This window comes from Syngnathus floridae, chromosome 14 (genome assembly GCF_059516105.1).
Source record: "Syngnathus floridae isolate MCC-2025c chromosome 14, RoL_Sflo_1.0, whole genome shotgun sequence".
NCBI lineage: Eukaryota > Metazoa > Chordata > Actinopteri > Syngnathiformes > Syngnathidae > Syngnathus > Syngnathus floridae.
The window spans coordinates 6,557,915-6,578,520 of NC_142426.1; the positions used below are offsets into that span (position 1 = coordinate 6,557,915).

Genomic DNA, 20,606 nt, shown 5'->3' on the forward strand with positions numbered 1-20,606 from the left:
CAGGGAGGGGGCTAGGTAGGTGTAATTCAAGCTAGCTGTCAAGTTTGAAATACAGAGCGAGGAAATAGCACTCTGCCTCGTCCTCATCTGGCACTGGAAAGAATGTGTGTGTGCACGTCTGTGTGTGCGCCTCCCTACACAAGCTGGAAGCTTATCTTGCAGATAAAAAGGAATCGAATGGAAACACCCTTTCCGACGAGGCCTTACACTCAGGCTTCGAGCAGGTTCTCTTTCTAGATACTACATGACATACTGCAAATGCAAAAATATGAAATGTCCTTAACGCAAACAAAAAACTTTGTTATACGTTGACAATCGGACTGACAATATTGCATATACTTGGCAAGTTAAAAGAAAAAAAAAAAAAGAAACATAACTGATCCAAAGTAATCCATTACAAACACAAAAATCAGCAGAGATAAATCGTGTGCTCGGAGTGAGCTTACCTGTGTGTGTCTCGCGCTCAAGTGCCACTTGGACGAACAAAACCACTTTAAGCAAAGGTCACGCTGACGCAACGCACGGCACCATGAAGGAACATTTTCGCCCCCCCCCACCTTTCTATCCGTCTGCTACTTTACTCACTCTCCCCTCTCACTCGCTCACAATAGCGCCTTCTGCTTAGCAACGGCCATACTGCAAGTGTGGTCAGGTTTACAGCGAAGCCATCACTGCGCAACATCACGTCACCATGACAACCACTGCTTTATCTCATTTGCATCCGTGGCTTGCATTATCTCATGCCAAATATGGTCACCATATTTAGCTCTATCTGCATCCCCATTTTTTTTTTCTTCTAACTTCCTCTTCCTCTTCACTTTCACAACTGCGGTTATTACACACGACATTATGTGTACAAAAGTACTGAGGTGAAGAAGCTCTTAAGTCAACAAATGAATAATTATTAAGATATTTGGTACCATTTAATGCTTCCTTCATTGTGGGATCAACGTTGAGAAGGTAAAGTCTATAAATTATAAACACTTTACGGATGACCTAGAACAGACATGCCAGCCCATATACTCAGGTTAAGCGATCTTTGACCTTAAAAAAAAAAAAAAAAAAGTTCTTATGGATGGACAAAATTTTAAAACTATAGGTGAAAATGCTAGGCGTCCCAATACATAAGCGCTGGCAGATGTTTGCATTCTTGAAGCGAGAAACTATGTGGTGAGAGGAAGTGGCGGAGAATGAAAGCACAAAGATGAACGGAAATCAGGAAGTGGTTGCAAAAAGAAAAAAAAGAAGGATGCCATAACACTCTCAGAGAAGACAGGTTTCAACTCACCACCTTCAGTTGGCCTTTTCTCCCCCAAGGACTGCGGCGTCTCTGGAAGTATCACAGGAATGTCGGGGCAGGCCTCTGGAGCCCCCCCGCATGCACGGGCAAGGCCACTCAGCAGTATTCAGCACCTGTCTGAGGCTGATCGTGCACAGAAAGAGACGCAGTCAATCATGCTGGACAGCACAGCAAAAAAAGAGCATGAAAAAAAAGGATGGGTGGGGGAAAAGGATAGTGACTCATCATCCCAGGAAAGACAGCAACACAAAATAAAAGTTGCACATTTGGTTGGAACAAACAACATCGTATTTTCTTACATTTACTGCTATGAGTCGAATCGAAAATAATCGAATCAAGTGGAATCGAATAGGGAGAATTTGAAATTAAGCACATGACATTAAGTCGACTTCATGGTGAAAAATAAAAGATTGTGTTCCTTGCTTGGGGTGGAGTTCATTGAAATTTATCTTTTGGATGGAATTCAGAATTTTTACACAGCCCTTGCGTATACATATACTACAAGCCTTGCAGTGATGATTTAAATAAAGAGCTCTGGTTATGTTGAAATGCTCAACTGATTGATTTGTTGAGTTTCCTGTCTCCTCGTAATGGAAAAGCAACAAGGTTTCTCGGCTCCTCATCTCATCTGACTTACCAGGCCTCCTCTCCTCTCCTCGGCTGCAAGGATGCTGGGACTCAGGGAATTGGAAGTCAATGAAACCATGCCTAATTTAGTCTTCGCTCCTCCTTGAGCTGCCAGGAATCAAGAGTGCTTCCCTTTTAGGGCTCCCAGGATGGCGTGATCAGCGAGTGGCACGCCTGCATTCCGATCTACGCTAAACAGTGAGAAAGACTAGTTGTTCATTGTGTAAATATAATAAATTGTAACAAAGTAGCCGTGAACTTTTTCGCTATAATCACGGAGTCTATCCTTACATGTCATGTTGTGTCATCCTTAATAGCTGATGTGCAAATGAAACCAGGCTTTAGCCTTAAGTCTATTTTTTCTTCACCGCGATGTGACTATAATGACATTATGCTGATTTTTTTTTTCTAAATGACAAGATAAATTTAAAGATATTTTAGTTTCAGTGTTAGGCATTCTTATCAAAACATCACATTCAAACTATTTAACAAAAATTGTCAGTATCTCATCTGAGGAGTAACTGTAATAATTGCATGAAAGAGAAATATAAAAGTTAACAAATTGCACAAGGCCAAAAAAAAAATGATTTAAGTGACTTTGTCCTACTTCCTTCCAATCCATCAACTAACTTGCTTTTGTATTTGCTTATAAATTCAAAATAGAGATAAATGACCATGTAAAAAATCCTATCAAGTTATCTTGACTCATCGGAGGACTACATATATCAAATCCATTCTCAGTCAGACAGGCAGGCCACTTAGTAACCTAGCAACCAGGTAACTCAACCTGCCACCTACGTATTGTAATTCTAAAACTCCGCGAGATGAGTGCCTGGCATTATTACATTGCCTCAGCCAATCACATGTTGATCAGAGCCGTAAATAACAGACAGGCGCCTGGCGAAAAAGTCAACAATAGCTCTCCACTTGTTATTGGATTCTTCTTCTCAAAGAGGCAGAAGTTCCATTTTATGGAGTGCTTCAACAAGAGTAGATAGTGACCAAAAGGGAATCAAGCGGAGCCTATGATTAGTGAGTGAGTCATAATGAGGCTTGTGGGATGGGACTAGTATATTATTAAAGACAAGGCGGAGAACCTATCGGTCTATATGTGAAAAGGCTGCTATGCCGGGTGTTGAGGAAGAGAACACAAAAAAATAGCCGTGTAAGCCTTTAAGAAGTAAAACACCATTATAAGCACTTCTCTTGTCATTTGAAGAGCGGCCGACTCTCGTGTAGTCGAGAATCTTTTTTATTATTACCGCTGAGAGTGCGAGCGAGTCTGCGAAACAGCTCAGCCTCCGGGGCCTTATATTTAGATTTTATGACCAATATCGAGTTCTGACCCAAGACGTTTTCAACGGGGTGATTAAAGATGCCATGTCCACGGGGTAAGAAGTTATGACAGCAATTACCAGCAGCCCGCATCACATGGCGTCAATACGTACGTCTGTCTCCATTCTCAGGTGATACAAGATGGGAAAAGTGCCTGGAAAGAACACAACAGATAACGGAATTCATCAACGTCATCCAAATGGTCGAATAATTTGAAATATAGCCCAAAATTGTACTCAAAGAAGAGAACTGTTAGAATAATAAATTCATGTCTCACCCCATAATGAATTTTCATTTGAATCATTTTGCAATAAAATAACTTAGTAGCTAAAAGCTAGCAGATACAATGTAATGTTACTAGTAGGGACAGTTAAAAAACAATATAAAAAATAGAATTACTCGTAACACCATTATCTCTCGGACATACTAAGGACAAAAAGTATATAATTTTTTTTACACTTGGAAGGGATTGTAATTGACAATCTGCCTCCCCAATGGGATTCCAGTAGCCTACATTCCCTGTTTCAAGGTCGACGGCAGAAGCAAATTAAATTACTTGTCCTGTTTTGTGCCGGTGGCGCCAGGTCAACAGCGACTTGGCTAAAATGATGAGAGCGGGATTCTGAGGGGAGCGGCGTTTTGTCCTGACCCCTCTGGTGTCATCTTTGTGGCGCAAGGATAAACTCAAAAACAGGCAGATTAAATTCTGCTTTTGCAATGAAAGGTGTGTGTGTGTGTGTGGGGGGGGGGGGGGGGGGGACACTTATGTGAATGCTATTATACTACTGAAGCATTGCATTCACATTGTCACAGGGGTAAAAAGATTTTTACAAGTGTTCTTGATAACTCTGGAACATATTCCAGCAAATACAAAACGGTGGTAACTGTAATTTGCACGCCCCCTGCTGGACAAACTGAAGTGGACGTGATGACAACAATGCACATACACTCAGATATGCAGAATTATCCTGTTTTTAATTTTCATCCAAAGTACAATGCATTTTTTAAATTTTACTTAACTTTTGAGTACCCTACATTTGCTTTTCACCTAACAATCAAATATTTAAGAATGCCTTGTTAAATATTTACTTTGGTACGGTCAAGCCTCTGCCCTGTTTTTGATAAACACATGAATCTAACATGGAGAGCTAAGTAATTTTTAGGTGGTACGTACTTAATTGGCATAAAAAGTTTGAGAAACACCAGCTCTGCAGTACTTCTAGTGTGTCATTTCTAGGCTCAACTCAATTTGTTTATTTAACATGATATCAATATTATTAATTAGTATCTCTTACGCCCATGACTTTTTGGAGTACAAATAAGTGGCCTGAGTAGTGAGTCTTTTCAACCTGGCCTCAAATTCTCGTTTTGTGCGCACGTTGCTTACATGCTGACATTTTTATTTTCTTATATAGGCTTCTTATAGTTTCAACAGTCTGCAGTAGTTGCTAGTAAAAATGCTTACCAAATTTTAGTAGTTTTGTTTTTATTCCGCAAGCGACTGCTGTTTGGCTTCTTGGCGCCTGACACTCTGACAAGTGAAATCTCGCGAGAAGTACCTGTGTTACATTACGTCATCGGTCGGATTTGTTGGGATATTTATTTAGTTGCTTTAGTTGTGTTCTTCTTCTTCTTCTTCCTCTTCTTCTTCTTGTCGTCCCCCCCAAATAAAAATAATTAATTGTATTCCCTGAGAACGATTTTTCCATGTTTCCAGCGGCGAGCGACATTTTTTATTATAGCCCCCAAAAAGAAGCAGCATCTACGTAATAATTTTTCGACAACACTAGTTTATGACGTCATAATGTCGTTTGTAACAAAGGCAGAATATCCGATCAGCGCGCGTCCTTATACAAAGCTAGCCCCCAGACGCATCTCGTGCGGTCTCTTATTATTTGGGAGCGTCACTTGTCCATGAGAATAATCATGGCCAATGTTAGGTGCGAGACCAAGAAAGAAGCCAAAATGAGGATACGCGCTTTCCCAGTAAGTATGTGCTCCCAGGTAGTTAAAATAAACGTGCAAGCAAGTTCCCCACTGGTATGTGAAAAAGAATACGATACCTACTTGTGACAAGCAAAAGCTGCCACAAACAGGAACACCATGCCAGCCATATTCGTGAGTTGTCGCCTCTGACAAGACAAACTATATATAAAACCAAAATCCAAAATTAACACAAGTAAAGCTCAAAGCTTGCCATGACGATTGTAAGAAATAACTTAAAAATAACCAGATTGGGGGCAAATCTATTGTCAAGTTTCCATATTGACTCCAGGGGCTGTCATATATACTAAATAAAAAAATCAAATTAGCTTTTCAGGTTCAAACATTAATTTGTCTGAAGGTGCCGTTCTTAATAAAATGAAATAAAATCAGCTGGTTATGTCATCTCACCTGTTCACTATAGATGACAATGGATGAGAAATATGTGGAGAGCATCTGGGCCCTGTTAAAGAATGCCATCCAGGAGATCCAGAGGAAGAACAACAGTGGGCTGAGCTTCGAAGAACTGTACAGGAATGCTTACACCATGGTGCTGCACAAGCACGGGGAGAAGCTCTACACGGGCCTGCGGGAGGTGGTCACAGAGCATCTCATCAACAAAGTAAAGAAAGAAACCCTTGTGAATGTGTGTATGAACCCGCCATTGATTCTTATGGTATATCGCTTTTGACAGGTACGACAAGACGTCCTGAAATGTCTAAATAACAAATTTCTGCAAATCTTAAATCAAGAGTGGAATGACCATCAAACTGCCACCATCATGATCAGAGACATCCTCATGTACATGGTAGGAAGTTAGTTTTTATGAAGCTTTGATCTGATTTTATTCTTCTACATTGGCAAAAAGATTTTGTATCTACAGCTTGGCCGACCTTATGAAGTGTTTTGTGGTGGGCTGAGCAGAAGCTCTTGTTGGATAACTTGAATTTATTCCAATTCCAGGACCGAGTTTATGTTCAGCAAAACAGCGTGGAGAACGTTTACAATCTCAGCGTCATCGTATTCAGAGACCAGGTGGTCCACTACAGCTGCATTCGAGAACATCTATGGCAGACACTACTGGACATGATTAAACGAGAAAGGAGGGGAGAAGTTGTAGACAGGTATGGAGGACTATTAGGAGTTTATCTTCCATAATGTGTTCTCTTTAGATTCCTGCCTTATTGTTGATGGGAAATATTTGAATTGCAGGGGATCCATCAGAAACACCTGCCAGATGCTGATGGTCCTCGGCCTGGACAGCAGGATTGTATACGAAGAAGACTTTGAGCGTCCTTTCTTGGAAATGTCAGCCGAATTCTACCAGGTGAGTCCCGTCCGGGTACCCCGTGTCCTCTTTAGGTCTATCAAGTAACCCTAACCCCCGTATCGGTCGGCCCGCTTAGATGGAAAGCCAAAGGTTTCTCGCCGAAAACAGCACCAGCATCTACATTAAGAGGGTGGAGGCCAGAATCAACGAGGAAATCGAGCGCGTCAAACATTGTCTGGACAAATCGACCGAGGAGTCCATTGTCAAGGTGGTGGAAAGGGAGCTGATAACAAAACACATGAAAACCATCTTGGAGATGGAGAACTCGGGCATGGTCCACATGTTGCAGAATCGCATCACAGAAGGTAGAGTGGCTTTGGAAATGTTTCCAAATGTGAAGCTGGGTATACCCGTGACCTTTGTCCTTACTTTGACCCTCAGACCTTTTATGCATGTACAAGCTGTTCAGCCGTGTCCCTAATGGTTTAAAAACGATGTGCGATTGTATGAGCTCGTACTTGAGAGAACAAGGCCGGGCTCTGGTGTCAGAAGAAGGAGAGGGCAAGAATCCAGTCGACTACATCCAGGTATACCAATCGGGGAAGCCCAAGACCAGATTAAAACCAGATTCGACTATTTTGTCTGTTTCCTGAACAGGGCTTGCTGAACCTGAAGATGATGTTTGACCGTTTCCTCCACGAATCGTTCAACAATGACAAACTATTCAAGCAAACCATAGCGGGAGACTTTGAGTATTTCCTCAATCTCAACTCTCGCTCACCCGAGTACCTCTCGCTCTTCATCGACGATAAACTCAAGAAAGGAGTTAGAGGGGTATGCGTGGAAGTATCACAAATCTGTCATGGGGAAAACGCTAGTTCTAATATTTCTTTGGTGTCCTTATTAAGTTGACAGAACAGGAGGTGGAGTTGATTCTAGACAAGACCATGGTGTTGTTCAGGTTCCTCCAGGAGAAGGATGTGTTTGAAAGGTACTACAAGCAGCACCTGGGCCGGAGACTGCTGAGCAACAAGAGCGTGTCGGACGATTTAGAGAAGAGCATGATCTCCAAGCTCAAAGTAAGACAAGGTCGGTTGTCTTGGCGCCGCTCGTCCGGTCGTTGGGCTCACGCTCTTTGCTCTTTGCAGACGGAATGCGGATGTCAGTTCACCTCGAAATTGGAAGGGATGTTTCGAGATATGACCATCTCCAACGCGACTATGGATGAGTTCAGACGACACATACACGTCACGTCGGTAAGACCTGAAAAATAGAACGTATGTTCAGATCTCGAGTCAAAAACTGCTATGCAGTGCCTTCGTTCACGTCACAAGCACAATTGCGAGCTAGCTATTATCTGTTCCTACCACTCTAGCTTGAAGCTAGCTAGCTAGCTAGCTTTCCCCCCCATCCGCGAAAATCTCACGAGCTAATTGGTGGATATCGCCTCTCATCTTGACTAGAAAAGCGATGATGTGTTGGAATATCTAGATCATTGGAAGCTTTTAAACAAATATATTTTTGTGGCTTGAACATGCACAGGTATTGAAATTTGAGAGCTTAGACAAGGGCTTGATTTTACTAGTCTATTTAAAACATCTCTCTCAGGCTTCTCTATGTGGTGTGGACCTAACTGTCCGAGTACTCACCACGGGTTATTGGCCAACGCAGTCGGCGACGCCCAGATGCACCATCCCTCTTTCCCCTCAGCACGCTTTTGAGGTGTTTAGGAGGTAATACCTGTTCAAATGACATACTGGGTTTTTGTTAGTACTTGTTTTTTTAGAGGCTTCTCTTTGGCAGGTTTTACCTGGCCAAACACAGTGGTAGACAGCTCACGCTCCAGCATCACATGGGCGGGGCAGACCTAATTGCAACCTTCTACGGTGCTTTGAAAAAAGTGAGTCTCCAATGCAACTTTTCAGTTTTCTTAAGAGGACGTATAAAAAATAAAAATGGTCTGAACTCGTGTCCAGGATGACGGTTCCGAAGCGAGCTCGGGAGGTGCCCACGTGAACGGTTCAAACGCCCGTAAAACTATTCTGCAGGTGTCCACCTTCCAGATGACCATCCTCATGCTCTTCAACCACAGAGAATGTTACACTTTTGAGGTTTGTTGCAGCTTAAGCGTTTACTGTTGAGCAAGACTTTCAGGCAAGTTGCATTTCTCTCCACCCCCTCTCTCTTTTTAAAGGAGATTCATCACGAGACAGATATTCCCAGATGGGAGTTGGTACGAGCGTTGCAGTCTTTGGCTTGTGGGAAGCCCACGCAGAGAGTTCTTACCAAAGAGCCAAAGTCCAAGGAGATTGAAAACGGACATTTGTTTACAGTCAATGACCATTTTACTGCTAAAGTGCACAGAGTCAAAATACAAACAGGTAACATTATTTTGACAAAAAAAAAAAAAAAATTTAACTTGATTACCCCATGTGCTTTCTAGTCGCTGCTAAACAAGGCGAATCCGACCCAGAAAGAAAAGAGACGCAGCAGAAAGTGGATGACGACAGGAAGGTCATGATCGAAGCAGCCATTGTGCGCATCATGAAGTCCAGGAAGAAGATCCAGCACAATGTCCTGGTGGCCGAGGTGAATATTTCAACATCATCCCTCCCCCCAAATTGCCGCTGTTTGACATGGTGTGAATTGGATGTGCTCAGGTGACTCAGCAGCTGCAGACAAGATTCCTCCCCAGTCCCGTGGTCATCAAAAAACGCATCGAGGGACTTATAGAGAGGGAATACTTAGCGAGGACTCCGGAGGACCGGAATATGTACACCTACATCGCGTAGAGGGGACTTTACAGAGGAGGAGGATGGACTGTGTTTAATTTACAACATACTCAAACGGCAAAGAGATCTGCACGGAAAATCCAGATCCTCTGGGACCTTCTTGGACTCAAAGGAGCAACCCCCCCCCCTTATGTAAAATGCTAACTGCACCTTATTTTTTTATTATTTCAATACTGTATAGAAAGTAATTTATTTAAAGAAAATGTGGAGATTTTTACAAAACCCCCAAAAAAAGTATTAATGCTTTTTTTGCTCTTATTATAAATACGCGGAAGCCAATTTCATTTTATATCATTGAATTTCTACGATGTAAATAACAAAAAATAGTTTGATGCTTGATCGTTTGATATTTGTTCTCCTGAAAGTGTTTTTTTAAACTATTACAAAAAAATAAATAACATTTGATATCTGAAGATGCGTGAATATTTTGCACCAATAATCTCCAGCTATCAGTGCTACTTAAAATACTGCTGAAATTCAAATCCAAGCTGCCATAACTTTGGATTTTTTTTTTTTTTTTTTTTTAACTCAATGTGGACATTTTGTACCAAATGCCTGTACACCTCTATCAAGATGTCTCTCTGATACAATGAGGAACACCAAACCGTGTCTCATTCTCCATGACTTGATTTAATTACTTTTAATAATCAACATTTACGACACTTGGGACATTCTGGGGCCCCAGTGGATCACGAAGCACTACCAAAGGCTTTGACTGCACAGCTTTGGCCAGCATCTCCAGCTGAGAGATGAAAGTCAGAACCTCCACTGTGGAACTGCGAGTCCAAGCAAGAGGTAGGTGGGTTGGGACGGCCTTCCGATCTACAAAACACACGTGTCACCGGGTGACAAAAAGAAAAGGCTACACCTCCCAGAGAATGTTGCCCACCTTGAAAAAACTGTCCGCTGGGGGTTTCGCCAGCAGCTTTGGACAGGGCCAACCATACCGCAGTGTCAGCTCCTTGCTCTGGACTGCGCAGTCTCTGGCCCATCATACTGTGGAACTGAGGCATCGCCGTGGACACGGCTGCGGAATGAATTATTGGGATTATTGTGCGGCAAAACTCAACACAATTGATGTATTAAAAAAAACTGTTTAAATTTCCTGTGAACACGTTCGTCCCAAAATGATATCATGACTTTGCTGCTTGTGTGTGAAAATATATAATATATATATAATATATAATAATATAAAAGATAAATAAATAAAATATTTAATATTATATAATAATTAAATGATATCATGACGTTGCTGCTTGAGTGTGAAAATATATATTATATACAATATTATATATCATAATAATATAATAGATAAATAAAAAAATATTTAATATTATATGTATAATATATAATTCTGTCTTCAGAGGGACACACTCCTCACATATTTGATGCTATTTGGCAGTTACCTGGTGTATCGACCCATCCAGGGTGCATCACAGAGAAGTGAATATCCGGGTACTCTTTGGCCCACTGTTCCGTCAGCACCACCTGCTGTCTCTGAGAAGAACAACACAATCTTTCTCCTCCAACTCCTGATGGGAATCATCTCCCCCCCTCCTACCTTGTTCTGGGCGTAGACCATGAGACCATCAAAGTATCCTTTCTCTGACTGTAAGTCATCAGTCTGGAGCTTCTGGACCAACATCCCCCCTGACGACACAGTGATCTAGTAACAGAGGCGTAGTGTGCTTAGAGCTTTGGACAACAGGCACGGCTGACAAGAGCGCCACTGTGTGTTGGTTCATACCACCCTGGGATGCCGGTTCTTTTGTAGAAGTGGTATGAGACTTTCAGTGAGAAGATACATTGCTAAAGAGATGGACAAAAGGGGTAGATGTTGGAAGGTTGTCTCGTACGTACTGCATGTGTAAAATCTAATACCCATTGTATTGATTGCAAAGTTCTTCTCCAGGAGTTCGGCATTCACCTCCCTCTTGTGTATCATGCAGCCCGCATTGTTTATCTGTGGAAAAGAATCCAATGGAGTGTTGCCATCTTAGAAAATATCAATCATTTCTTGTTGGGCAGTACATACCAAGACATGTAAAGACGGATACTGCTTCTTGAAGGCCTCTGCAAATTCCCACACTTTGCGTGATTCGGACAAGTCCACGATATGGACGTACACCTCCTGGAATGAACATGTTGACGACCATTCCCTCACTTCAACTTTGTATAAGACCAAAATTTCACATCCCATGAAACATCTCAAATACAGTTTTCTGTATTTATCAGGAAGGTTCTTCCCTAAAGTGATTAGTCACAGGGAAAATTAATAAGTGTTCTGATAATAACGCTAAGTCTATATGAGTCTTAAGATAGGAAAATGTCTACTCACAGTATTCCCAGATTCATTAATAATATCAACCTTGGCTTCCTCTGCTTTATCTTTGTTCCTGCAGACCATGTGCACTCTCCCACCTGCAAGCATAATCGTACGTGTCGTTTAAATTGAATTTAAAAATTGCAAATCTCTTAGGTGTGTATGTACCTTTCTTGGCTATAGCCATGGCAGTGGCTTTCCCAATTCCACTATTGGCTCCAGTGACCATAAAAGACCTCCCCACGACCGACACATCCAGGTCCTGGGGCTCAAAGTTTTGAGAAGCTGCTTCATATCCCTTCCTATAAGAACCAAGTTCACATAAAGAGCACTCTTAATATTTTAGTTCCATTGAAGTCAATAGCCTTCATCCTCACCAGCTAGTCTCTATTTCATTATATTATATTTTTGGTGATGTCATTTTGGTGCTGCATGTAAAGTTTGTGCCTCAGCCAAATAAAGGTTAGCAAACAGCGTTCAAAACAAATCAACAATTGTGAAAGCACATAAAGGACAGCTTGTGCGGTGCCATTCGGTGATCAGGCCTTTCATAAATTCTCTACTTAAAAGAAATACAAAGAGAACAAAACCATCAGATTATCCAAACATTTAGCATAAAAACGAGAAATGAAAGTCGTTGACTGACCTTGTATAATGGTGCATTCCGTTTAAAAACCAGATGGCATTTCGGTACAGCGACATGGTATCAAATGTTAACTTTGCAGAAGCTTGGAAGCCACGGTTCCTTTGGACAACCACTGTGACAGATGAGTGTCACATGGAAGGGGAATGTGCACCATAGCGCCCTCTGTCGACACTACAATATATAGACTCATCGATCGCCTACGCTCGCAGCTGTAATCCGTCAAATCGTCCGCCATATTGGATGTGCCGCACGGTCCCATAATGCATTTAGGATTTTTTTTTTAAATCTCCCACAAATTAAATTTGCAAAAAGGATGTTATGTTTATGTTGTTAGGATGGTCGTGAAAGGATGACTAAACTCAACATGTATTCTAGATTTGCATTCAGTGTGCAAATGTGTGCCTTTAGCAATCTGCAGAATATTTATTCTAAAAAAGAAAAAGGTCAAACATTACATACTTGCTCATGAGGCACAATTATTTTTAGTTTTTTTTTTTATATACTGACGAGTGTGCTAATCTGAATTGATCAATTCCTACCTACTTTATTTCCTAAGGGGAAAAGTGTGTGCTGTTAGTAAATAATCAGGAACAACACGTGTATCTCTTCACGTAATATGTAATTGTACTGCATATCACTGCCAGTAAGATATTTTGGTTTTGCACTAGTTGCATAGTTTTTTTAGTAGGAACTCAATGATGCAAGTAGAGCACATACATAAGGGGCAGCCTTACCTGCCACATCCAAGACGGCGGTGGCGTTATCAGGCTTAATAGAGCTTGCTAATGAGCTGATCATTTGCACCTAAAAGAGGCTGGATTGGTGCCCTTGACGGCCGGAGTTGGTGACCCCTGGTATGGAGGTCAAAAAGGTGTGTGGAGTGGTGTACAGTAATTTGCATGTGTGCAAGTTCAAGTCGTGTACTTAAAAAAAGACCTCCATAAAATTCACCATCACTTGATGTGCTTGTGTGTGTGCGTATTTGACAGCATCAGCAGTCGCTTTGACAGAAGTGCCACATGCATCTCGGGAATGAGAGAGCGAGCGAAAGAAAGCAAGCGAGAGAGCGAGCCACCAAGGCATGCCTGCCAGTCTAATGCCAATTGCCAGTGTCAGCCATGTGCTTAGGGCGTACAGTGAAGCGTGAGATGAGGCGAGTCAGTGACCTACTTTAAACACAAGACATCAAAACGGCATTGGCCTTCTGCTAGACCTTTGCACTGGTCTTCACCTTTTAAGAATTTTGTAAGAATTATTTAAGTGACTTCCGAATGTAAATGCAATCGTGGCCACTACTAGAATATTTGTTCCCGCTCATAGTCAAATTAAAAAGTCAGTTGTTCACTGACTTACTAAGTGTGAAAATCTGATACATTGTTTTTATTTTGGCACTATGCTGAAGTGCGTTTCGAGCTTTACTTGGACAAAATTAGCGATTTGCCACCATCTTGGTGCCAAGGAACAACATTGAAATGAGTTAAATTGCTCAATTGGACAAAAGTAGTGAAAGAGTATCTTCAACGCGCCAACCTATTAGGAAGAAGTCACAGTAGGATTGCATGCATTGGTACATCACTTCAAACACAATAATAAAGATTTTTCTAACCAATCAACAAATCACTCAATCAATCAATCAATCAAATAGCTAGTTATTTACACATAATAAATCTACCGCACCACTTTCTCTCGGAATATAAATCTCTATAACGGCGGATCGATCCCAGTTCTCTTTCTTGGCTGTGATTGCTGTTCCCCCCCCCCCCCCCTCAGCTTTTAGTCCAGAGACTTTTTGTGTGTGTGTGTGTGTGTGTGTGTGTGTGTTCTAGCCTGTTTGTGCATGTGTGTGCTTCCGCCTCAATAGCATCAATAGGGGCTTTTGGGAAGGAAGGGGAGAGCAGGCTAGTGACTCAGCATGATGGTGATTCATTTGTAATTGGAGGCAATGATTCGAGACACACACACACACACACACACACACACACACACGCACTGCTGATTGAGTGAGTTGGATCATTACGTGTGCTGCTTGCCAAAGTGGAAGCAGAGAAGCTGGGTAGTAAATCACAGACTCCAATAAAGTCCAATAAAGATATTTTTTTGTTTAAAAAAAAAAAAAAATATCTGAGGTAGAGCATGGAGGCCTATGGAACAAAGGATGGCCTACAAGCAGTCTTTACTTCTGTCTTATAGTGATGACATCACACATGTCCCTTGTTTGAACCCAGCATGAGCCAAGTGCTCTGCTGGTCGTTTGGCAGCTGCAGGCTGGAGATTGCTTTCCAAGTGGGGGGGAATTGTGTGTCCTCCCTATGGGATACATCAAGTACTAGCCATAGGCCTTGGACTGAATTTTTTTTATTGAGGGCTGTGACGATGGTTAATGCATCTCTGAGTATGTTAGTGATCCCAAGATGCGATGCCAACGTGCCCCCGGACGTGGGGGGTAGGCGGAGGGGGGGAGGAGGGGGGGCGATGAGCGTCATCGTGGCTTTAGTACGACATCAGAGCTAGCAAATTGGATAGTGATTAAATGTTTATTAGATTTGGGGGGCACCCCTCACTTGATGCGCATATTGACAGTTAAATCTTGTGGGGTTTTTTTCCAAAGCATTTCAATAAATATAAAGAATACGCAGACTTTTGCTAATTGCTGGCCCCACAAAAAGCAGCTTTGTATTGAAATGTCATTACTGTATGTATTTGTAAAGAATAAAATCCCCTCACTAAAAACACAATTTGTTCATAATTTTACCCATCCATTCATTTTCTTGATTTGTTTTGACACAGCAAAGCCTCAGCAGAAGTGAAAAAGCTTCCCTTTCCTCCTGCAGTTTCGATGTTTGGCCTATTGAGGGCACTGTTACATCGCCACAAGCCAAACCACACATAAACGCGCACACACTCGCTTCCCCCCAACCCGAATGGATGACTTCACCGTTCCGCCTGGGTTTCCTTTATGATCCCGGGATCTTCCTCCTCTCACACCAGACATCAGCCAGCAACAGAGGAGAGCGCACGCACTCATTTCGGGTCCACGCATCTTCCGACTGCAGCTGCAAACGGGGGGCCACCCAACTCACAGCTGTCATCGCACCTCAGGACCTCCACCAGGACTTCTATTTAAAAAAAAAACAACAACAACTGAAGATCGTCCCTACCACCCCGGGATTTAAGGCTGCGAAGAGGACTTCTCCAATCTACTTGCCAGCCAACATGTCCGAGGTGCTGCCATACAACGAGGGGAAAATGAGCGGCTACGGGGCTGACAGCGAGGTCAGCCAGATGTCCTTTAGCTGCGGACTGCAGGACACAAGCGCCTTTTTTGCCGGCTCGCAGGCCAAGAGACCCCCGAAGCTCGGCCAGATCGGCAGAGCCAAGCGAGGTAAATATTATTATTACTATTTTAGCTCCAAACGTTATTTGCACTGTGTTAAATACATTGTGCAAGATCATGATGCGTTCAAGGACCAGGTACATTTGTTTAACCGAGGACACTTGACCGATTGATTGTCATGCGGTTGACATGCGATCATGTGATGCATTCAGGGACCTAGAACTTTTAAAAACTATCCTGTTTTGACTGTTCATCATAACTGTTTACATAATTCATTCAACAAACAGGATTTTTTTTTAAGGTGGCTACTTGATTATTTATCATACATGTGACCCAAAGATGTATTGAGGAACATGAGATCTGCTTTTTCATGTTGTCACGTGATTGTTTATCATATCATGATGCATTAAGGAACCAGTCTAGTATATTTGCCGCATGACTGATTTTCACATGCGTGTTATTTATGCCTGCGATGCAGTAAACATGAAACCTACACTGGAGTAGCCATGACAGTTGTTTTTAGATTCTCTCCCCCTTTAGTTTTAAATGTCTTGTAATCGATATAAAAATAGAAACAGCGAATAAAATATGTTTTCCCCCTCCACAGTGGTAATCGAGGACGACCGAATAGACGAGGTCCTCAAAGGGATGACAGACAAGTCGTCGCCTGGGGTTTAAAGATCCGCCTCCATTGAGCGATGCCTTGCAGACTCTTTTCATTTTGATCACCGATTTGAAGCACTTGTCGGCTGTGCATGTTGGAGGATTGCAGAGGGGGGGGGAGGAGGAGGAGAAAAAGAAGACGGCCACACACGCAGTGAGGATGACGATGGGATGAAACGCGGTGGAGGAAAAGCAAGCTAACGAGAAGGATGGAAGAGGAGGAGTGGAAAGATTCGCCGTGGGATATCGCTTGCAATCCTCCCAAAACGATTCCCGCTTTTTCTTTTCTTTTTTCGGGAAGAAAAATCCCCCCTCCCCTCCCCCCCCGCCAAATGCCGAGACGTGGCGTCTCGATGTGCGCTGACTTCATTCTGAAAGGTGATGGATGAACTTGTCATTTAAACAAACACCACCACCCGCCGCTATGTCCTTTTGTTCGCCCCCCCCCCCCCGCGCCAGACGCAAGCAAAAACAAGCGTCGGGCTGAAGCTCGACGTTGTACAGTAGGCTCAGCTTGCACCCCCCCTCCCCCCCCGCCTCTTGCATTCAAGGGAGCTGTCCTTTCAGCACCGCTCCAATGCATTCCTGTTGCTGCTCTACTCCTTTGGTATCCCACTCCCCCTTCTTTTCCCCCCGAAAGACCAAGCAAACTTTCAAATCTACTTCTTACTAAAGGAGACCAGATTGTATGTAAAAACATATATCCGAGGATGGTGCAATGTTAATATTTTCTGTAGTGGAACGCCATTTATTATGGCCGCGGGATTTCTTTATGCCATCAGTGGTTATAAAGCAGCAGGTTGGTGTAGCTGCACCTGCACATATCTTTGACGAAAATATAAGACTTTTGTTTTTGCTGACAATTTTCATGAGCCCCACTGAAAAATCAAATCATTTTCTCACACAAAAAGACCTGAGACTTAAAAATGTTCCTCAAGAAAATGTTTGTGAGCTCTTCTCCTTCACCGAGATAATCCAGCCACCTCACAGGTGTGGCGCAGCAAAATGCTAATTCGATAGCATGATCGCTACACATTATCAAGCGAGCTCACTCTAAAATATACAATTATACTATATTGAATCAAACTAACATAAATGGCGGGCAGATTTGTAAACAATTAATCAAAAGGCCTTTGTTGTGCGTAGAACGTCCGAAAAAATATTTCCGTTCAGCTCATGAAAAATGGAAGCAAAATCAAAAATGTTGCTTTGATATTTGGGTTGATTATTTTTGACTATAATTATTTACATTTGATTATTTAACAAACAGTGGCCAAATGAAGGAGATTAAATAGAATATGAGTAAATATTGAAACTAATACGCAGAACACGTCTTGGTTCCAAACAGTGGTACGTTGACTTCAATTTACAAATGTCACCAAGCCATCCCAGCCAAACCACAATCTCACTTTATCTCACTATATCATCGAGAGGAAACAAAAAGGTCTACTTTCATATCCTTGCCCTGGTTATAATGATTGTTTTTCTAACGAGTACTGTAATGCCCTCCCATGTGGGCAAGGAGAGCCGGTTTATTGAACGGGACTGTCAAATACAAAAATGCAAAATGGAAAAAAAATGGCAAGAAGCTGATGTGGACTACAACCACAACTGGCAAACCTGAACTCAGCTCACTAGGACACGCCCCTTAAAGGCAACACATGAATACTACAGTATCTGCAGTACTTAAACAATACAGTGCATTGATGGCGTTTTTAAAGATGGAAAATTGATTTGCTGAATTGATTAATTGAGTGACAGGCTGAATGGATTCGACTCGTTAGTCAAAGTACCACTGTACTTGTTATTTTGCAATTTATGGTGTTTTATGTCATGCATGAATTCTCACTCCGGTGCCAACGTAGGTGCCATCACGCTTACCCCAGGCACGCTTGTTTTTAAACAGAAAGGTCATATTTGTATTTTTATATCTAAATATTTGTTATTTAAATGATATGCTCGTATTTGGTCTTACAGTTCATCGACAAAATAGCCAGTTTCTACTCGGGAGAGGACGCGAGGAACGAGACGAAGTTCGTTTTTGCTCGACTGCTCTCGTTTGTTTATCAGAGCTCGGAGGGTTTTTTAAAGACTAACTGAATGTGTCTGGGTTTTTGCACACATCGATGTTCAACTATTAGTAAGAAATCGTATACTGTGACTTGAGCTTCGTTGATGAATTTGTTAGAAAATGGCAGTTTTAGAGTATATTGCACTGTTTATGAGTATGATCAAATGACGGTGTTATTTGACCCATTTTGAACATTACAATTTATTTTTGTGTTTTTTTTTTTTTTTAAGTTGGCTTATTTTATACCACCATTTTAAAGAAACTGGATATGGTTTGTTGTGCATGAATCCTTAATATTTTCAATAATGGAACATCATTTTATGAAGCAAAAAAAAAAAAAAATCTACAAAAATGTCATGACATTCTAAGAATGAGTCATTGTATATTATGATGCCATTTTCACTGTACTTGGTGAACTAATAAATGGTGAAAGAATGAAACGTGATTCTGTCTGCTTTTTTTTTCCCTCCCAGAAAATCAAATAACATTTCAGTCATGTGATTAAGGAAAATTCTCTATGATTCTGCAGTAGCATGGAAATAAAAAGTCTACACACAACCCTGAATAATAGATCTTGTAAAATAGATGTGACTGCAAAAGTCTACACACCCTTTTGAACTGGAATTTAGCTGTGTTCCGAATTTTCATGTCAAATGGGAGTCACCCTACACTTGCCACCATTTTAAAAAATCCACCAGTTTTTTTTTTCCATCTCAATTGGCGGCCATTTTGCCACACTTTTACTCTTGTCATCAGGCAAAAAAAATTTAAATCATGGACAGAAGTCGTAATGTTCCATCTTATTATAGTTGTAAGTTTACAAGAATAATTTCTGCAAAAATATTTCTTACTCAGCATATTAACATTTCGCACACACAAATGTTTTCCTTTTCCCTTGTTCAAGTTCCTCGAATCCTGAAATCGTCGAGCGCTGGTATGAGTAGGCCGCGTATATCTCGGTCACATAAAACTCGGGTGGCCGCAACATATGTTTGCCATCACCAAATAATTAGTGTGGGAAAGCATCGTGTCGTTGTTATCCATTTCCCTCATGTATACACATGTTTCCATTCCATTTACAAAGCAGTGCATTTTCCCATCGCTCTGTCAGGCTTTTGCGAACTGTACGTGAGATACTATTTAGATTTTCAAATTTACAATACATATTTAAGATGCCTGTGAATAACATTTAATGCTTTGTTTGTATGTGTTATTGCTCCATGTGTGGTAAAGTAACAGTCGCATGAAGGTTTATAATTAGTCAACAATGTCAACAATGCTAATGGCATCTAGCATGATATGGTAGCAGTAAGTTTTTTTACAGCAGCAGGATGTGGTTTGGGTGTACATTTTGTTTTTTCATTATTTTTCATTTGTCAGTTTTATCGAAAAGTTCGAGTAGGAATGCAAAGGAGCTTGAAGCGAGCACACTCGACGTCTTATTTGGAAACTGCGTGGAGCAACCTTTTCTTTTCACGTCATATTAAATGATAGTCTTGCATTTCTTGGAACGCGAGAGCTGCTAATACTTTTAAAGTTGACATTTCGAGTGTGTTGAATGAGTTCAAATCAATTCAAAGCGCGCAAAGAGGTACATTTATTTCAAAATCATTATTTATATCTTGTTTGTCTGGAGTGTTCACTGTCCACTTTTTGAGTGGTTCAGCGGCCTCCTCCTGTGTGGTCATGCGATGGGCACACAAAGCTTTTTCTCAGCTCTTGGCTGGAAGTGAACCCAAGCTTTGATCTGATTCCACTTTAACCCCCACCGGCCGAGCGGTCTTCCATTAATATTCGGTTACATAAGTATATTGTGCCATTACGCTGCCTCGGGAGAGATGGGCTGATATGCAGCAATGTTTTCGCCGGTCCCCACTGCATCCAATGGCTTCCCATTATACGTAGTGATCCCGCTTCATGTTATCTACTCTCCTCGAGCAATGTTCTTCAAGGCCTAGGAGGCCCGTGAGAACATTTGCCAACCTCCAGGGCTTCTTCTTATGTCGCTGTGAGCATATTTAATCTGATTTAAATGTTCTGGATCATAGACGACAAGTGTGTTGCGATTTGATGTTTAAACATCATAAAAAGGGTTATGGATTGAATTCAGGATCCCACAAAGATCAATTAAAAACCCGCGTAATGATCTTGTGCAACGAAATAATCGATCTTCTACTCGGTGATGCATTGTGGGAAAAAAAAAAAACACGTAAAGTCGTCAACTGTCAGCCTTCAGGGATGAATTCACAAAGTGACCGCTTA

At 41.7% G+C, this 20,606-nt stretch overlaps 4 protein-coding genes and 1 long non-coding RNA gene across 19 annotated transcripts in view; 2 read left to right on the forward strand and 3 right to left on the reverse strand.

The window, feature by feature from the left end:
- The window catches only part of mbnl1 (muscleblind-like splicing regulator 1), a 38,605-nt gene extending 33,633 nt beyond the window's left edge, over positions 1-4,972 (reverse strand). For 3 of the 14 annotated variants that reach the window (XM_088397249.1, XM_088397256.1, XM_088397244.1), the window contains exons 1-4: positions 4,728-4,971; positions 3,343-3,416; positions 1,938-2,118; positions 1,289-1,423 (exon numbers count right to left, since the gene is read on the reverse strand). The gene's annotated coding sequence lies outside the window, so the exon portion shown is untranslated. Of the gene's footprint in view, positions 1-446; positions 594-1,288; positions 1,424-1,937; positions 2,119-3,342; positions 3,417-4,727 lie in introns of those variants that run through there. The other 11 variants (XM_088397254.1, XM_088397252.1, XM_088397257.1 and 8 more) reach the window with 8 other exon arrangements.
- A 113-nt stretch (positions 4,973-5,085) lies between these two features.
- Positions 5,086-9,720, forward strand: LOC148387340 (cullin-3-like). 2 transcript variants are annotated; one of them, XM_088397242.1, is made up of 16 exons: positions 5,086-5,248; positions 5,670-5,867; positions 5,940-6,053; positions 6,209-6,369; positions 6,458-6,572; positions 6,652-6,880; positions 6,957-7,102; positions 7,173-7,349; positions 7,424-7,594; positions 7,664-7,771; positions 8,124-8,248; positions 8,319-8,415; positions 8,492-8,626; positions 8,710-8,896; positions 8,959-9,104; positions 9,176-9,720. In XM_088397242.1, exons 1-16 carry the CDS (start codon positions 5,177-5,179, stop codon positions 9,305-9,307), a joined length of 2,313 nt encoding a protein of 770 aa, XP_088253368.1. In that variant the 5' UTR covers positions 5,086-5,176; the 3' UTR covers positions 9,308-9,720. The 2 variants fall into 2 exon arrangements, with proteins under 2 accessions (XP_088253368.1, XP_088253369.1); XM_088397243.1 differs by having other exon boundaries at positions 5,246-5,380.
- A 196-nt stretch (positions 9,721-9,916) lies between these two features.
- On the reverse strand, positions 9,917-12,449 carry LOC148387341 (dehydrogenase/reductase SDR family member 12-like). The gene is made up of 10 exons (XM_088397260.1): positions 12,277-12,449; positions 11,799-11,932; positions 11,646-11,728; positions 11,343-11,438; positions 11,189-11,270; positions 11,055-11,116; positions 10,869-10,973; positions 10,714-10,804; positions 10,197-10,334; positions 9,917-10,129 (listed from the first exon to the last, which is right to left on the reverse strand). Exons 1-10 carry the CDS (start codon positions 12,330-12,332, stop codon positions 9,948-9,950), a joined length of 1,029 nt encoding a protein of 342 aa, XP_088253386.1. The 5' UTR covers positions 12,333-12,449; the 3' UTR covers positions 9,917-9,947.
- Positions 12,450-14,396: 1,947 nt separating this feature from the next.
- Positions 14,397-20,606, reverse strand: part of LOC148387342 (uncharacterized) — a 35,499-nt gene continuing 29,289 nt past the window's right edge. The window contains exon 5 of the long non-coding RNA XR_015862820.1: positions 14,397-15,392. This is a non-coding gene — a long non-coding RNA (uncharacterized LOC148387342). The remainder of the gene's footprint in view (positions 15,393-20,606) is intronic.
- camk2n2a (calcium/calmodulin-dependent protein kinase II inhibitor 2a) lies at positions 15,332-18,784 on the forward strand. The gene is made up of 2 exons (XM_088397261.1): positions 15,332-15,658; positions 16,218-18,784. Exons 1-2 carry the CDS (start codon positions 15,490-15,492, stop codon positions 16,286-16,288), a joined length of 240 nt encoding a protein of 79 aa, XP_088253387.1. The 5' UTR covers positions 15,332-15,489; the 3' UTR covers positions 16,289-18,784.

Bases quoted from the DNA above. Each gene is read 5' to 3' on its own strand.
- LOC148387340 (XM_088397242.1), top strand. From the start codon at position 5,177: ATGAGAATAATCATGGCCAATGTTAGGTGCGAGACCAAGAAAGAAGCC. The intron at 8,249-8,318 runs GTAATACCTGTT...TCTCTTTGGCAG, and splicing joins GCTTTTGAGGTGTTTAGGAG to GTTTTACCTGGCCAAACACA. The intron at 8,416-8,491 runs GTGAGTCTCCAA...ACTCGTGTCCAG, and splicing joins TCTACGGTGCTTTGAAAAAA to GATGACGGTTCCGAAGCGAG.
- LOC148387341 (XM_088397260.1), bottom strand. From the start codon at position 12,332: ATGTCGCTGTACCGAAATGCCATCTGGTTTTTAAACGGAATGCACCAT. The intron at 11,117-11,188 runs GTATTAGATTTT...CCATCTCTTTAG, and splicing joins CTTTGCAATCAATACAATGG to CAATGTATCTTCTCACTGAA. The intron at 10,974-11,054 runs GTATGAACCAAC...CTCTGTTACTAG, and splicing joins AGAACCGGCATCCCAGGGTG to ATCACTGTGTCGTCAGGGGG.
- camk2n2a (XM_088397261.1), top strand. From the start codon at position 15,490: ATGTCCGAGGTGCTGCCATACAACGAGGGGAAAATGAGCGGCTACGGG. The intron at 15,659-16,217 runs GTAAATATTATT...CCCCCTCCACAG, and splicing joins GATCGGCAGAGCCAAGCGAG to TGGTAATCGAGGACGACCGA.